This window comes from Dendrobates tinctorius, unplaced genomic scaffold (genome assembly GCF_039654945.1).
Source record: "Dendrobates tinctorius isolate UK_male_01 unplaced genomic scaffold, ASM3965494v1 ptg000046l, whole genome shotgun sequence".
In the NCBI taxonomy this organism is placed as follows: domain Eukaryota; kingdom Metazoa; phylum Chordata; class Amphibia; order Anura; family Dendrobatidae; genus Dendrobates; species Dendrobates tinctorius.
In genome coordinates, this window is record NW_027361714.1 from 66,582,222 (window position 1) to 66,601,114 (window position 18,893).

The 18,893-nt window shown below is 41.1% G+C and overlaps 1 protein-coding gene across 1 annotated transcript in view; it reads left to right on the forward strand.

Moving 5' to 3' along the window:
- FRK (fyn related Src family tyrosine kinase) overlaps positions 1–18,893 on the forward strand; it is a 142,893-nt gene that overhangs the window by 42,799 nt on the left and 81,201 nt on the right. The window contains exon 2 of the mRNA XM_073575979.1: positions 13,346–13,467. Within this exon, the coding sequence (XP_073432080.1) occupies positions 13,346–13,467 (122 nt within the window). The remainder of the gene's footprint in view (positions 1–13,345; positions 13,468–18,893) is intronic.

Below are 18,893 nucleotides of genomic sequence, written 5' to 3' on the forward strand. Positions count from 1 at the left end.
TTGTCATTTTTTGCACCATATTCATTGTGCATTCACTGTGATTATCTGCATATATACCGTAGTTTTCTAATCCCTTGGATCCCTCTATATGGCCTGTGATATTTTATTGTTCGGAGGCTTATTGCCTTGTCTTTTCTTTTTTATTTTTTTGTTGTGTTCAAAATCAATGAAATTAATTAATTTGACTTTTTTTGCTGGAATCTTTTCTATCTAGTAACATACTTTTTGTTGATGTATCTGCTGTTGAAGGGTCCAATTTACATTTGGAGTTTTCTTTGGGACATAAATATCTGAATGGGGGAGACTACATTACTTTTTAGGCAACACTTTAAAGAGAACCTGTCACTTGCTCAAAAAAATCAAAGTCAAATTCCTTTTTTTGTAAAAATCCCCGATCTCCACTGATTCTACCAATCTTTTCCTCTTTATCTTTTCCTGCCTCACTGTATTGCAGAGATAATCAAATTTTTTGCTTATGTAGCGAAGTATGTGATATTTTTGATTGCTGTCCAACTTTAACCCCTTCATGACCTTGGGGTTTTCCGTTTTTGAATTTTAATTTTTTGTTCCCTTTCTTCCCAGAGCTAAAACTTTTTTTATTTTGGTCAGTATAGTCATGTGAGGGCCTGTTTTTTGCGCGTCGAGTTGTACTTTTGAATGGCACCATTGGTTTTACCATATCGTGTACTGGAAAACAGGAAAACGTTTCAAGTGTGATAAAATTGCAAAAAAAAGTGCAACTCCACAACTGTTTGTTTTTTTTGTTACCATTTTTACTAAATGCTAAAATTGACCTGCCATTATGATTTTACAGGTCAATATGAGTTTGCAGATACCAAACTTGTATTATTATCTTTTTATGTGGTGAAAACAAATCCTAAGTTTGCAAGAGAAAAAAATGGTACCATTTTCCGAGACCCGTAGCATCTCCATTTCTCGGGGGATGGGTGAGGTCTTATGTTTTGGTGCCAAGCAGATTTTTCTATTGTTACCATTTTGGGGTAAATATGTTTTGATTGCCTTTTATTGCATTTTATTGCAATGTTGCGGTGACCAAAATTATGTGTATTTTTTATTGTTTTATTTTGAATGGGGCGAAGTGGTGATGTAAACTTATATATATATATATATATATATATATATATATATATATATATATATAGAACATTTTTAAAATATATATATATACTTTTTACTTGCGTACATGTCACAATATGTACACAATAGAATATGATGATATGTCAGTGTTGTATTCAATACAAAACGGATTGAGACTGTTGCAATGTGGAGACCACAGACCACTTAAATTATGTACATGTGTAGCATCTATAGAGTATAGATCCTTGTGATCACTATATAAACTTTGCTATAATTGACATTCAGGATCCCGCTGCAGTTGTCGTAATTAAAGGTAACAGCGATCCAGGTGATTAAACTTCTGATATCTCAGACACCACTGACAAGTAATAGGCTACCTGTAAAGTTTAGCAATAGAGGACACATAATCAAGGGACTATGCCCTGATATTCAGACCACTCCCAATAAACTCATTAGTTCAATCTATCATCAAAAGGTCAGTATCAATAAAACTTAACTTTTAATAACTATCATTAAAAAAAACAATTATGCACATAAATAATAAAAACTGTAGTTTAATAAGAATACAATAGCTAGACCCACAATGGTGGATATAGATCTGCCAAAAAGTTACTAAATTACTGTTAACCAGATAACCAAAAACACCTCAAATCACAGTGGTCACAGAGGTACCCTTTTTTTGAGACAGGTCCATATAATAATAGTGTTTGATCTTAATTAGGATGAACAGAAAGTCAAGTGTAAAAAAAATTATCTGTTTCGTCCAAGGGGGTAAAGGGTACAGGCATCTCAGACCATGTTACAGATCCCCACCTGGTTAGAAATAGGCAAGGCCATGAACTGACCCTATTATACCCTATAGATATTAAATGACCCTAGCATCCAGAAGACTTGCACTATTACAAAGGCTGTTTACAACTCTCCCATTGTGGACTTGCCCTAAACTAGCAGTGCATGCCTCCTGATGGGTTTATTCCTTGTAGGGTCTTCAAGGGAGGACAAACGCACTTATAAATTCAATGTTTGTACTTAGAATCAACTGCCCAGTGGTGAGTCATTTTTAAATCAAGGTCCCAGAGTCTAGAGGAAGAGTGGAGAGACACACAATCCAAGCTACTTGAGGTCTAGTGTGAAGTTTCCACAATCGGTGATGGTTTGGGGAGCCATGCCATCTGTTGATGTAGGTCCACTGTGTTTTATCAAGACCAAATTCAGCACAGCTGTCTACCAGGAGAGTTTTTCCCATGGTGCTAGTGGGGATCTCACCAAGGTCACAGCAGTTCAGTCCAGCTGGGAACACAGGCTGAGTGACAGAAGGTAACCTCGATGATGTCACCACTGATCACTGAGGCTGCGCTCGCAGCAGTTCAGTCACCAGTGGTTCTCAGCCTGGACAGTTGCATCTTGGAACCGTCCAGGTTGAAAACTGTTTATCCCCAGACATGGATTACGGCGTGAGACAGAACGACAGACATGTATGGTATATATATATTTTTTTGTTATTACAGGAGAACGAGGGCTTTGGTGGAATTAGGCGTTAGGTGAGTATAACTGTGTTTGTTATTTTTAAATAAAAAATTAAAAGTGTGTTTTGTTTTATTTATAATAAAGAACTTTATTCTGGCTGCGTCTTTATTTACCATACCACTATAGGATTAGTAATGGATAGGTGTCTTATAAATGTCTCTCCATTGCTAAGCCGTGGGCTTGATGTCACCGGTTAAAACAAAGGTGATATCAACCCTACAGATATGAACCCCACTTGCCACCGCTACAGGGCATGTGGGAAGAGCTGGGCAAAGCACCAGAATTGGGCAATCTAATAGATGTTCCTTTTCTGGGCAGCTGCCGGCTGCTATTTTTTACCTAGGGGGGCCAATATCCATGACCCCTTACCAGCCCAAGAATACCAGCCCCCAGTTGTCTGCTTTATCAAGGCTGGTTGTCAAAAAGGGGGGACCCCACGTGGTTTTTTGAATTATTTATGGGGGCATCTCTATTCTTGATAACAGCCTTGCTAAAGCTAACAGCTGAAGGTTGCAGCCGGCTGGTTATCAAAAATACAGGGGAATCCACGCCATTTTTTTTTAAATTATTTATTTACAGCTCAGGAGCCAGCTAATGAATACCCACATCAGCCACTCCTGTGCTCCCTGTTATTAGTGGCAGCGGTTGTCGGATGTAGGGAGCTGTAGTCTCATCAGCTGACACCAGTGACCGGAGGTAAACTTTACCTCCGATCACACCTGAGCGTGGGAACCGCAGCTCTATGACCAGCAGGGATGATTTCACTGCCAATCAGAAGGTGTGTTTGCCGTGCTGTCATGCAGATGACAGCGTGGCAATCACTGGATGTTTGGGCCCCCATGGGGTCCGGTTTGTGTTTGGATCCAAGTGCTGCACTGGTACCCGAACCCAAACGTTTTGTTAGGCTAGGTTCACATTGCGTTAGGGGCATCCATTTAACGGATCCGTTAAACGGATGCTCTAATGCAGATGTCATTTTTGACATCATATGTAACCATAGCGCTAATGTATGCGCTAATGTATGGTAGCAGCTTGTTACCTTGCTCTACCATGCGTTAGCCCATACAGGTCTATGCACAACGAACGCGTCCGTTTGCTGTGCGCTAGACCCGACACCCCCCCGAATGCTGCAGACCATGTTCGAGGGTGCGGCATGTGTTAGGATGCGCCACTGTCATTGCAGGCAATGGGTGCGTTAACGCATCCGTTACATAGCGTTAGTGCTGCTATGTAACGGATTCCATCAGCGCATTGCCCCTAATGCAGTGTAAACCCAGTCTAACTGTTCGGCCGAACCCACCGGACCCGAACATTCAGAGGTCCGCCCATCTCTAGCCCCGACTAAGTATTGAGTGTATTTACTGAACATACATTTCAGTAGGCCAACATTTCGGATTTTAAAATCGTTTTTTCAAGCTGGTGTTATAAAGTATTCTAATTTACTGAGATAATGACTTTTGGGTTTTCATTGGCTGTAAGCCATAATCATCAACATTACCAGAAATAAACACTTGAAATAGATCACTCTGTTTGTAATGACTCCATATAATATATGAGTTTCACTTTTTGTATTGAAGAACTAACTAAAAATTAACTTTTTGATGATATTCAAATTTTGCGAGAAGCTCCTGTATGTATAAACAGTGAGCAGAACTTTTTTTGTCTTTTTATGATCAAAGAGTTCAGCTGTGTAAATAGCATACAATTTAGAGTAAAATTACACACAAAGGTTTACCTGTTAAACACAGACACAGCATTGTTTTACTTATTTAGAAATATTAGTGCATGAATGCTTCTTTAAAACCTGCTTTTCTGCTTCTAAAAATGGCTCTCAGGTGCATATCACAAAACGGAAGAAAAAAATATTAGTTCTGTTCTACATGCTTCACTACAATACAGAGTAGAACAATATGCATTAGTCATTGAGTAATGAGGTTTTATTATCTGCCCAAAGGTTATTTACAATGGATAATGTGATGAAAGCACCAAAATTCTAGTGTTTCCCAGTTGGAAGAATAATAAAAGCTAATGAATCTATTTAACAATTTGAGAGTGATTAGATTTTTAATTCATCTATCCATGAATAAATCCATTCATTCATTACCTCATTCAGTCAACCATTCACTTATTTTAAGATCAAGATGTGTACATTATTTTAAGCCCTTTTGTTGCTCAAATTATTCAAGCCAGAACAGTCTTTAGATACACATAGATGTATGGCTACAGATGTAGCCTATTTTAATTTTTATTTCAGTGCTGGAGTGGCACCACTAACCTAAGTTCCCTGACCCTGAAATTATACTTATCAGCACCTCTTTTCAACTGTTCCTGGTGCCACTCGGGTTCCATGCTGTCGTCTTGTGACCGCACCGTCTGACTGTCCAGAAGTCAGTGGTAACTGCCTCAAGCTTTCAATGTTATTATTATAGTGCCATTTACTCCACATTTGAAAAGGGGTATACATAAACTAAACCTTTTTGGTGGAGGCACATCAGGAACTTTAGGGTTTGGCTTCTGATACCCCCAACAAACAACTGAATTTGCTGTGGAAATTGTGGCCAACCAGACATTTCCCTTGAAGTGGAAGCTCCAGGCAAAATAGAGCATATAATAGTGGTACTATAGATCAGGGTTCCCCAACTCCGGTCCTCAAGGCCCACCAACAGGTCATGTTTTCAGGATTTCCCTTGTATTGTACAGGTGATGCAATTATCAACTGGGCAATACTAAGGAAATCCTGAAAACCTGACCTGTTGGTGGGCCTTGAGGACCGGAGTTGGGGAACCCTGGTATAGATGTTGTCCTTAGTGGGATTTGAGGACTTCAATGCTGCAAGGTTACAATGCTAGCCACTGAGCCACCGTGCTGCCCAGCTATTGTTACAGAGTTATAATGTAGGAGTTCACAGATCAGCCTTCAGACTGTATACTTACTGTATATTAGCTTAATTAGGAGAATATAGCAGAAAGGATAGAGATTGTACAAGCCCTAGCTGGTCATGTAATACTGTATTGTCATGATACCAGTGCTGGGTGACCGGCACTGCTGGGGTTAATGTTCTGACCTCAGTGCAGACTCTCACCTGCACACCTGGGACCTATTATGGTGACCTCTCATTGGTTCTGGGGAGGCATCTTATAGCCTCAGGAAGCTCCCATTCCCCGTCAGTTATACTTTCGCCCTTGGCATTGTGTGGTGACCCCTGAGTGTGTTAGTGCTGTGTTCTGGTTGCATGATTCTCTGTGTATGACTCGGTCTGTTCTCTGGATATCGCTTTGGATTCTGCTTGGTACCTTCTACGTCTGTTTGGTTTTGATCTCTGCTTGGCCCTGACTATCCGCTCTGTCTCATCCCTGGTACTGTAATGATATCTTGTGTTTGACCTTTGACTTTGTCTGACCTCCTGTCTGTTTATCCCTCCTGTACCTCGCTTGCCTCTACTGTGCATGACCCCCGACTTTGAGTTTTCTACCTTCTTTGAAAGCAGGACGCTAAGCCCTGCCCCCTTGCAGTCACATGACCGTTCACATGACCGTAGGTCCTGTGCCAGCTTGCTAAACTTCTACATTCAGGTCCTGTGCATCTTTATTTTCCAGCTGTTCTTGTCCCCAGGGGTCCCTACGGTGCGGGTGAGTCCCTGCTTAGCGGAGGCTGTACGCCGGCGCTGTCAGGACCCTGACATGTATGTGATGCATTATAGGACTTATAGCAGAATATTGGGGATTATAAGGCAGGATGGCAGTCAAAATGGAGTCTGGAGGAAAGAAAACAGAAGTTGGAACTACAAGAAAATAAGTACAGTACAGTAAACATATAAGAAATGCAGAGTGCGATAGACAATCAGGGTGGGGGTGCAGTTACCTAAAAAAACAAAACTAGGATTGCTTTTTTCATTTGTCCTGTTAAATTTAGGTGTTACCTTCTTGCTTTTATTAGTGGTTATTAACAAAATCTGACAAAAATTTGCCACAGATATATTTGGATTTTAAAATAGTATAATGCAATTAAAAGTAAATTGTACTTTCATTGAACTTTGCAAAAAACAATAGTACAAGCAGCTCCTAGGCTGCAGCTCCTAGGCATGTTAGAAGGAGTTAAATCTTTGTTGGACTGAGCTTGTTGATTGCCTGTGGTCGCGTGCTGCTGGAGAACTAGTCATGTCTACTGTTTCCCTATTTAATCTGTCTTCACTGTTGAGGTAATGCCAGGAACAGTTCTCTATCCTGGTCTGGTTATTATTGGTTATTTCTAAAGTTGTTGCGAGTGATTTTGGTTAACCCTTTCCTTCTCCCCTATGTATCTTTATATTTCTTTGTTGCCTCTCAGGCTGTACACTTCCCTGAGAGAGTGTTGTGTGATTGTGTTTCCGATTCTACCCTGTTTGTTTTGTTATTTCCCCATACACTGTACAGACTAGTTCTACTTGGAAGCATAAAAAGGAACAAGACCCTGGCAGCTCCACCTTCTGGGGTAATACAGGGACAGGGACAGCCAGGGACTCATAGCCTGAGGATCAGAGTAGATGCACATCTAAAATCCCACAGTCACACCGTGACATTACTGTTGGCCATCCTGTCTTTAAAGGGATGCTTGATCTCATATTGTGTTGCTTTTGGAGGTCTAAAATTCAGGGGGTGGAGGGGAGTGATAGCCTGTGTTTCCGCCTGTGCCATCTGTGTGCATGCTAAGGTGTCTCTTTCTCATCCTTCAGGGTGTTTGCACCCTTTAAGTATTCCCACTCAACCGTGGACAGACATTTCGATGGACTTTATAACTGATTTTCCCTCTTCTGCTACTATTACGGTAATTTTAGTGATTGTTGATAGGTTTTCTAAAATTACACATTTTATTGCCTTGCCATCCTTACCAAATGCCAAGACGTTGGCTCAGTTGTTTGTTCAGGAGATTGTTAAACTCCACTGTGTTCCTTCTAATATCGTCTCAGATATAGGTATTCAGTTATTGCTAGAATCTGGAAAGCTTTTTGTTCTTGGTTAGGGATTAAGCTATCCCATTTGTTTGCTTTCCACCCTCAGTTTAATAGTCAAACAGAAAGTGTTAGCCCGGGGTCAGACTTGCAAGAGCAATGCGAGAAACTTGCATCAATACCCGACACTGCCGTCGGCACTCGGGACCGGAGTGTGCGGCTGCATGTATTTCTATGCAGCTGAATGCTCCGGTCCTGAGTGCCAGTGGCAGTCCCGGGTATTGATGCGCGAGTTTCTCGCATTGCTCTCGCAAGTCTGACCTTGGCCTTAATCAGAATCTGGAGCAATATGGACATTGTTTTATATCTGAAAATGAAAAAGAGTGGTCCTCTTTTCTTTCTCTTGCTGAATTTGCCGTTAATAATTGTCGTCATGTATTGACTGGAGTATGACCATTTTTCTATGTTTATGGTCGGCATCCTCAGTTCTGTACATTGCAAGAAGGGAACTCGTTTGGGGTACCTGGGGTGGATCCGTTTATTTCTTTATTATCATCTACTTTGGAGTGTGCGTTCTGCGACATTTGCATGACTTCCAAACCTAAATGTTCAGATGATTGTAAATGAGTGCCTGGTTCGGACATGTGATATGTGGGTGATCTGGTGTGGTTGTCTACCAAGAACATTAAACTACATGACCGGAGGTATTTTCATTTTTGCGTTTTAGTTTTTTGCTCCCCTTCTTCACAGAGCCATAACTTTTTTACTTTTCTGTCAATATGTCAATGTGGAGGCTTGTTTTTTGCGGGATGAGTTGTTCTTTTGAATGACACCATTGGTTTTAATTGTGTACTTGAAAACGCAAAAAAAATTAACGGGTTAATAGCTGCGAGTAGATCGTGATCCCATCCGCGGCTGTTCTCGGCACATGTCAACTGTTCAAAGCAGCTGATATGTGCTGGGAAAAATGTGGGCTCACCGCCAGAGCCCACATAAGAAGGAGGGTGTCCGACATCGTCGTAGTGGAAGTTAGGATCTCGGTTTATTGGTATGCATAAAATTACAGGGGTCATTAATCCTGTTTTCCATCTGGCACTGCCTGCATCATTCACAATTAATAAATGTTTTCACAGGTCTCTTTTAAAGAAATATGTAGTTTCTGAAACCTCTCATCCCTTGCGACCACCTCCGGTCCTAGTCAAATGAGTCATTAGAGTTTCAGGTATTCAAAAGTGGGGGGATCATACTGTGTTGGGGTCACCATACTTTGTCAGGGGAGCTGAGGGGGGTACAGTATGGCTATCATACTGTGCATGGGGGTACTGTCGAGGAATTCACTTTTGTTGTCATCATACTTTGTGGGTGCAAAGAAAAGGGAATCTAGGGCTTCAGAAGGAGGAAAATTACTGCAAAATTGTGAGATATTCTCTTATGTGACCCCCCTGAATATTAAATATTTTTCTTTTGTTGTAGTGGACAATTAGAACTCATGCTATGGAGCCCCATGATTTCTATGTTCAGTCATGGCCAAAAGTTTTGAGAATGACACAAATATTAATTTTTACAAAGTCTACTGCTTCATTTTTTCTAATGGCAATTTGCATATACTCCAGAATGTTATAAAGAGTGATCAGCTTAACAGCAATTACTTGCAAAGTCAATATTTGCCTAGAAAATGAACTTTATCCCCCAAAACACATTTCATCATCATTGCAGCCCTGCCTTAAAAGGACCAGCTAACATCGTTTCAGTGATTGCTCCATTAATACAAGTGTGGGTGTTGATGAGGACAGGGCTGGAGATCAATCTGTCATGATTAAGTAAGAATGACACCACTGGACACTTTAAAAGGAGGCTGGTGCTTGGCATCATTGTTTCTCTTCTGTTAACCATGGTTATCTCTAAAGAAACACGTGCAGTCATCATTGCACTGCACAAAAATGGCCTAACAGGGAAGAGTATCGCAGCTAGAAAGATTGCACCTTAGTCAACAATCTATCGCATCATCAAGAACTTCAAGGAGAGAGGTTCCCCTGTTGCCAAAAAGGCTCCAGGGCGCCCAAGAAAGACCAGCAAATGCCAGGACCGTCTCTTAAAAGTGTTTCAGCTGCGGGATCGGGCTACCAGCAGTGCAGAGCTTGCTCAGGAATGGCAGCAGGCAGGTGTGAGTGCATCTGCACGCACTGTGAGGCGGAGACTATTGGAGCAAGGCCTGGTCTCAAGGAGGGCAGCAAAGAAGCCACTTCTCTCCAGGAAAAACATCATGGACAGACTGATATTCTGCAAGAGGTACAGGGAGTGGACTGCTGAGGACTGGGGTAAAGTCATTTTCTCTGACGAATCCCCTTTTCGATTGTTTGGGACATCTGGAAAACGGCTTATTCGGAGAAGACCAGGTAAGCGCTACCACCAGTCTTGTCTCATGCCAACTGTCAAGCATCCTGAAACCATTCATGTGTGGGGTTGCTTCTCAGCCAAGGGAATGGGCTCTCTCTCAGTCTTGCCTAAAAACACAGCCATGAATAAAGAATGGTACCAGAATGTCCTCCAAGAGCAACTTCTCCCAACCGTCCAAGAGCAGTTTCGCGAACAACAATGCCTTTTTCAACATGATGGAGCACCTTGCCATAAAGCAAAGGTGATAACTAAATGGCTCAGGGAACAAAACATAGAGATTTTGGGACCATGGCCTGGAAACTCCCCAGATCTTAATCCCATTGAGAACTTGTGGTCAATCATCAAGAGACGGGTGGACAAACAAAAACCTTCAAATTCAGACAAAATAAAAGCATTGATTTTGCAAGAATGGACTGCTATCAGTCAGGATTTGATCCAGAAGTTGATTGAGAGCATGCCAGGGAGAATTGCTGAGGTCCTGAAGAAGAAGGGTCAACACTGCAAATATTGACTTGCTGCATTAACTCATTCTTACTGTCAATATAACCTTTTGCTACTCATAATATGATTGTAATTATATTTCTGTATGTGATAAAAACATCTGACAAACACACATAAAAACCAGAGGCCAGCAGATCATGTGAAAATATAATAGTTGTGTTATTCTCAAAACTTTTGGCCATGACTGTACACCCCTGCACCTACTAACAGTGCATTTGTGACATGCAGATTGTGTTACCAAATGATGAATTTTAATACAGCTGCATTTATGGAATGAGGCCACACCCACTAAACGGCTTCTACTTTGTAGTATGTATGCCGCATGCATCACCACCATTCCAGGCTGAGACACTGATGTATCCTCGCAGCGCTTGGGGGGAGTCTCAAAAGTCTGCAGTCAAACAGAATGCAGAGTTTTCATTTTTGACTGGACAACCCTTTTAAAATCCTACCAAGATATATTATTAAAATGGAAAAAAAATTGGTACGCAACTTGGTAATTCCACAATGATAAATAAGGTTATGCACTTGATTTAAACCAGCTGGGGATCTAGTGCAAGGATCCAGAATGCCTCTCAAATTAATGAAAATGTAATCTACAAGTGCTTTTCACTAAGTTAGAATATCTTCAAAAAGTTAACTCCCGCTATGCCTCCCTTCCAACTATCTACAGTACTCAGTTCTGTCCTGCTTAGTCCAGGACTGTGCTATTAGGACACAACCCAGGCCTACAGGACAAAGTGACCTAAATGGAATTTCTGGTAGACATTTAGATCTTAGAAATAAAACAATGGCTTAGAAAGTCTTTATTCATAAGTTTGTGTTATTTCTATAAGTAGAAAATTCACTTTCTTGTTAGAAGTTGAACCTGACAATTATACAGAGAAACGTGACTTTACATAGGCCTAATCTAGTACTACTGCTGTACTATACACTGATTGGTGTGAACTCTTTTTTTTCTTTTAAGGAAAATTTGAGCTTACTGCTTACTACTGGTTTTGTCAATCCTGTATTTAGCAGGGGTTTGTACACGATGACCCTAGAGGTCCCTTCCAACTTTAACATACTATGATTCTATGATAACAGGACAGAATTTTTTGGTACTTCTAATATTCCTAGAATTTACAGTAGACTGTACATTATCTGAAATTTGTTTATTTGAAAAAGAAAAAAAAAAAAAAAATATATATATATATATATACAGTGGGTACGGAAAGCATTCAGACCCCATTACATTTTTCACTCGTTGTTTCATTGCAGCCATTTGGTAAATTCAAAAAAGTTCATTTTTTCCTCATTAATGTACACTCTGCACCCAATTTTGACTGAAAAAACAGAAATGTAGAAATTTTTGCCAATTTATTTTAAAAGGAAAAACTGAAATATCACATGGTCATAAGTATACAGACCCTTTGCTCAGTATTGAGTAGAATCACCCTTTTGAGCTAGTACAGCCATGAGTCTTCTTGGGAATGATACAACAAGTTTTTCACACCTGGATTTGGAGATCCTCTGCCATTCTTCCTTGCAGATCCTCTCCAGTTCCATCAGGTTGGATGGTGAACGTTGGTGAACAGCCATTTTCAGGTCTCTCCAGAGATGCTCGACTGGGTTTAGGTTAGGGCTCTGGCTGGGCCAGTCAAGAATGGTCACAGAATTGTTCCAAAGCCACTCCTTTGTTATTTTAGCTGTGTGCTTAGGGTCATTGTCTTGTTGGAATGTGAACCTTCAGCCAAATCTGAGGTCCAGAGCACTCTGGAAGAGGTTTTCATCCAGGATATCTCTGTACTTGGCCACATTCATGTTTACTTCAATGGCAACCAGTCATCCTGTCCCTGCAGCTGAAAAACACCCCCACAGCATGATGCTGCCACCACCATGTTTCACTGTTGGAATTGTATTGCACAGGTGATGAGCAGTGCCTGGTTTTCGCCACACATACTGCTTAGAATTATCACCAAAATGGCCTATCTTCGTCTCATCAGACCAGAGAATCTTATTTCTCATAGTCTGGGAGTCCTTGTGTTTTTTAGCAAACTCTATGTGGGCTTTCATATGTCTGCCACTGAGGAGAGGCTTACGTCAGGCCATTCTGCCATAAAGGCCCAACTGGTGGAGGGCTGCAGTGATAGTTGACTTTGTGGAACTTTCTTCCATCTCCCTACTGCATCTGTGGAACTCAGCCACAGTGATCTTGGTGTTCTTCTTTACCTCTCTCACCAAGGCTATTCTCCCATAATTTCTCTGTTTCGCTTGACGGCCAGGTCTAAGAAGATAAGAAGACTTCTGGTGGTCCTAAACTTTTTCCATTTAAGGATTATAGAGGCCACTGTGCTCTTAGGAACCTTGGGTACTGAAGAAATTCTTTTGTGACCTTGGCCAGATCTGTGCTTTGCCACAACTGTCTGTGAGCTCCTTGGCCAGTTCCTTTAACCTCATGATTCTCATTTGGTCTGACATGCACTGTGAGCTTGTGAGGTCTTATATAGACAGGTGTGTACCTTTACAAATCAAGTCCTATCAGTTTAATTAAACACAGCTGGACTCCAATAAAGGAGTAGGACCATCTCAAGGAGGATCACAAGGAAATTTAACAGCATGTGACTTAAATATGAGTGTCTGAGCAAAGGGTCTGAATACTTATAACCATGTGATATTTTGGTTTTTCTTTTTTAATAAATTTGCAGAAATTTCTACATTTCTGTTTTTTTCAGTCAAGATGGGGTGCACAGTGTACATTAATGAGAAAAAAAATGAACTTTTTTGAATTTACCAAATGGCTGCAATGAAACAAAGAGTGAAAACTTTAAAGGGGTCTGAATACTTTCTGTACCCTCTGTATATATATTCCAGAAGATTGAGCTTTCCACTCATTATTAATACTTTTTTTTACAGATGGTTCTTCAATGCTATCAAACGTGCAGAGGCAGAAAAGCAGCTAATCATGCCAGGCAATCTAGCTGGGGCTTTTCTTGTCCGCCAAAGTGAGAGTCAAAAAGGGGATTACTCACTTTCTGGTACGTACATTACATAATTATTTTAGATTATTTTTAATGTACATTATATATGATATATGCACATTAAAACATTTTTTAGTAACTTTATGCAAAAAAACCCACAGATTTTTTACTTTTCTGTTACATCTATACATACCAGTACATTATGAGTTAAAAAAATTAAAAGTAACGTCAGAGATTTTTATTTCATAAAATTATTACAAAATAATTGCATAAAAACAATTCTAATAATCCTATTTTTACACACTTTTCAGGTTTTTTTTTAACCTGTAATGTAGTGGATGATTATAGTTATCACATTTTTAAACACTTTTTCAAATAGTCATAAACCAGTAAATAACATGAACATATTTGTAGTTGATGTAATTGCAACAAAGTTGTATCTCTATGTACCAATACATGATGCTTGTAAAGAAGAAGGATACCATTTAAATCTTTAGGCGGAGAAAATTTTGGTAGACATAACAGTGTTGTACTTTTATCTGTTAGAGAATTTTCTCTGCGTAAAGATCTAAATGGTATTCTTCTTCTTTACAAACATCTTTGTTGTAATTCATAAATTGGCTCAGTAGTAGAGTTTCTGCTTTCCATGTTAGTGATCCTGGGCAAAATCTACTACAAGAGAATATATTAAATATTTAAAAGCTGTTAGTGAACACATTCGGATGGCAAAAGGGTCTTTCTCTACTTGAGAAGATGGATTCAGATGTGTACATGGGGAGATGATGAACATCCTGTGTTGTGTAATATGATTTATTATGAGCCTGCATAATCCATCTCTGCATACCCAAATATGTATTTAAAGGGTTATTCTCAAGTTGTTGACTGAGCAGCTCACAAATCTGCAATCTCTTCACTTCTTGGTTTCCTGGTTACTGGCAGGACTAACAGTCCTATTTGAGTCATAGTTCCAATGAGCAGCAGAACTGTAGTATTATTAGTAGAACTATAAATAAGGCTCAGAAAAAGTTCTCCTTCTACTTCAGGTGCTGAGGAGTGAAAGATGATGATAAGCTAACTGTTAGTTTGAAATTAATGGGCTTTAAAGAGCTGACTGGTATGTTGGGAGTTATCTCTTCTTCTGGAATGTAATTACTGTGCACACTTGACTCGTGTATGGTGGTCAAACTTCATCAAAACAACTTGTACCCTATGTAAAATAAAAACTCTCATTGTAGGAAAATAGCAGCAGATATAAAAAGCAAGTCAATTGCAAACTTGCTTATATTCATTATGTCTAACTAATTAAACAATTTAATAACTTGAGATTACCCCTTTAACAATGTCAAATTTGTAATGTTGACAAAAAACATAAGTTGATGCAGTTCAACCTATTTTTCTGCAATATTCATTTTGAGGATTACACCAAACCATATGAGGCAGAAGACAAGGGTGAAAATTCCTTCCCAACAAGAATAAATCTGCAGGTTAACCCCTTTCTGATAAAGGGTGTACGTTTTTGCCAATGTCAGACTCCCTCCATTTGATGTGGGCTCCGGCGGTGAGCCCAAATCTTTCCCAGCCCATATCAACTGTTTTGAATTGCTGACATGTGCCCGAAACAGTGTTTGCTTTAATAAAATTTAATATTATTTGTATTAGATTGTGGTGATCCCTCATTGTTGGTGCATATGCTTTGATCTTGACTTGTTCACAGATATTTATATGTGCATGAGGTGATCCCATAACATGTAATTTATAGGATAATGCCCGTTTGCCCAACATGTTGAGATCTACATTAGAAACACAGCGGATGGGATTTATAGAAATCCCATGCCCACTGTGTTTCTATTTAAGGCTGGTTTCACACGTCCTGATATTTCCAGTGCTGGAAAAAATGGTACAGGAGATATCAGTGTCTTTGTGCCCATGTGTCTGTGTGTGTACTACGTGCGTCACACCTGTGGCAACCGTGTGCTACCCATGTGATGCATTAGGACCACACAGACCTAATTCATTCTCCCCTGCTCACCAGCAGAGCAGGGGAGAATGGATGACAGCCTTGTTCAGCACCTGCTGCTGGGGAACAGTGGCTTACAGTAACGCTATTTCCCCAGCGGCCGTCCATGTAGACGGACGACAGTGTGCACTGCTCTCCGTGTGCACGTGTGCTGCATGTTTTGCAGCCTGTTTGTCCTGGTGAAAATGGCCATGTCTGCGTGTTTTGCACATGGACACACGGTCCGTGAAAATATGCTGACATGTGCATAGACCCATTCATGTGAATGGGTCTACTGTTATGAATGAGTCACCGAGGAGGAAAAAACAAAAAGCAAGCTAAGCCCAGAAAACTGGAGAGGTTGGTAACTAGCGGATTGCAGACCCCTGATCCTATCCACAACAGCTAGCAGTAGCCGTGGAGCGTGCCTACGGTGGTCCTAGATGCCTCGTCACGGCCGGAGAACTAAATAAGCCTAAAGAAAGAAAGGGAAAATCTAAACTGCCCCAGAGCAGACCCCAAAGCAATAGACATCCCCCAACATGTATTGTCGGTGAAACAAGATGAAAACACAGACACAGGTAGAAAGATAGGCTGAGCAAATGATAGGGCCCTCGCTAACTAGAAAGGACAGGAAAGAATAGCTGCTGTCTGCAATCACGCAAAAAACCCTGCCAAAAAGAATGTCCAACACGTCTGATAGAAAAAGGCACTGAAGTCGCTAGACTTCAAATCACTATATCAGCACTCAGGTATATTCTGAAGACAGGGTAAAAGAGATCAACTGATCAGAGACAAAATGGGGATTCAGCCCAGTCCCAGCCAGCGCTGGCTGAACACAAAAACTAAGTAAACCAGACAAAAACTCATATGAACAATAGCAGAGAAAACTTAGCTTTAGGAAGGCAGGAACCAAACTGGAAACCAGGAGCCACAGTCAGGAAAAATCGTCAGCAAGAAACTAGGGAGTCGGCTGCCTTAAATCGAATCAGAAACTCCTGATGTCCAATCGCAGTCCTCTTCCTCAGGTGGCCGGTCTCTGCCATTTAGATCAGCTTCATTACCTCCCTTCACCAACAGAGGGAGTCCAGATAGAGAACTCACTACTCCTCTGTCAGCACAGCCAGCTCCTTAACCCTCACCAGAAGCCAGAGGCAAACCCGAAAATGAGCTCACAACAGTACCCCCCCCTTGAGGAGGGGACACCGAACCCTCATCCACGCCACCGGGCCGATCAGGATGGGCCCGATGAAAATCATGAACCAATCTATCGGCATGAATATCAGAGGCAGAGACCCAAGAATTGTCCACCTGGCCATAACCCTTCCACTTGACCAAATACTGGTGTCTCCGTCTAGCCAGATGAGAATCCATTATTTTCTCTACCTCATATTCCACATTACCTTCAACCAATAGAGGGTCAGGAGGTGCAGCCATAGGAACTACTGGCTCAACATATCTCTACAACAGCGACTTATGAAACACGTTATGGATCTTAAACATAACAGGAAGAGCCAATCGAAAAGAAACCGGATTAAGAATCTCCAAAATCTTGTAAGGTCCAATAAATCTTGGCTTGAACTTTGGAGAAGCCACCTTCATAGAGATATTCTTTGATGACAACCAAACCATATCACCCACTTTAAACCGGGGACCAATGGTCCTATGCCGGTTAGAAAACCGCTGGGCCTTTTCCTGGGAGAGAGACAACTTATCCACTACTTGGTCCCAAATCTGCTGCATTCTCTCTACCACAGTGCCAACACCTGGGCAGGCTGAAGATTCCACTTGCCCTGAAAAAAATCAAGGATGAAACCCAAAGTTACAGAAAAAGGGCGACATCAAGGTGGCAGAACTAGCTTTATTATTTAAAGCGAATTCGGCAAAGAGCAAAAATGAAACCCAATCATCCTGATCAGCAGATATAAAACATCTCAAATAGGACTCCAAAGTCTGGTTTGTTCTCTCCGTCCATTGGTCTGAGGGTGAAACGCAGTGGAGAAGGACAACTGAATTCCCAGCTTGGAACAAAAGGCTTTCCAGAATCTGGAAACAAACTGAACTCCTCTGTCCGATACAATGTTCTCAGGAATCCCACCTGTTGTAAAAACAAGGGTACCAACTCTGAGGAAGATGACAACTTTGGGAGTGGTTCAAGATGGACCATCTTAGAGAATCTATCACAAATCACCCAGATAACAGTCATTCTCTGAGAGACAGGAAGATCAGAAATAAAATCCATTGAAATATGGGTCCATGGCCTCTTACGAACCGGCAAGGGCATCAACAACCCACTAGAGCGAGAACAGGGTTTAGACCGGGAAAGTCCCACAGGACTGCACAAAATTCCTGACATCACGAGATAAGGCGGGCCACCAAAAAGACTGACTCACCAAATCTCTGGTACCAAAAATACCTGGATGACCAGCCAATGCGGAGCAATGAGCTTCAGACATCACTCTCTTCTTCCACTGGTCAGGAACATACAATTTTCCCATAGGGCAATGCTCAGGTTTGTCCTCCTGGAATTCTTCCAGAGCACATCTCAAATCGGGCGAGATGGCAGAAAGAACTACCCCCTAACCTAGGATGGCAGTAGGCTTTGCCACAATAGGAGAATCAGCAAAGAAACTCCTAGAAAGGGCGTCTGCCTTAACATTCTTAGTGCCTGGAAGAAAGGAGACCACAAAATCAAAACGCGTAAAAAACAAGGCATACCTAGCCTGTCTAGGATTCAAGCATTTGGCCGACTCAAGGTAAATCAAATTCTTGTGATCAGTGAGGACCACTACTTGATGTCTAGCTCCCTCCAACCAATGTCTCCACTCCTCAAATGCCCATTTCATGGCTAACAATTCCCGATTCCCCACATCATAGTTGCGTTCAGATGGGGAGAACTTTCGGGAAAAGAAGGCACAGGGATTCATTTTAGACGTCACCGGATCTTTTTGGGACAAAACAGCTCCTGCACCAATCTCTGAAGCATCTACCTCCACCTGAAAAGGAAGTGAGACATCAGGTTGCTGCAAAACCGGAGCAGAAGTGAACCTCCGCTTCAGCTCCTGAAAGGCCGAAACAGCCTCTAAAGACCAATTCAGCAAATCAGCTCCCTTCTTAGTTAAATCAGTCAGTGGTTTAGCAATACCAGAAAAATTAGCTATAAATTTATGATAAAAATTAGCAAAACTCAAAAACTTCTGGAGAGCCTTCAAAGAAGTGGGTTGAACCAAATCATAAATGGCCTGTACCTTGGCCGGGTCCATTTCAATAGTTGACGGAGACAAAATAAATCCCAAAAATGAATTCCTCTGTGCACCAAAAAGGCACTTCGATCCCTTAACATACAAGGAATTCTCCCTCAAAATCCGGAACACAGTCCGAACATGTTCTACATGAGAATCCCAATCCCTGGAAAAGATCAAAATATCATCCAGATAGATGATCATGTCTTATCCACAAAGTCCCGGAAAATATCATTCATGAAGGA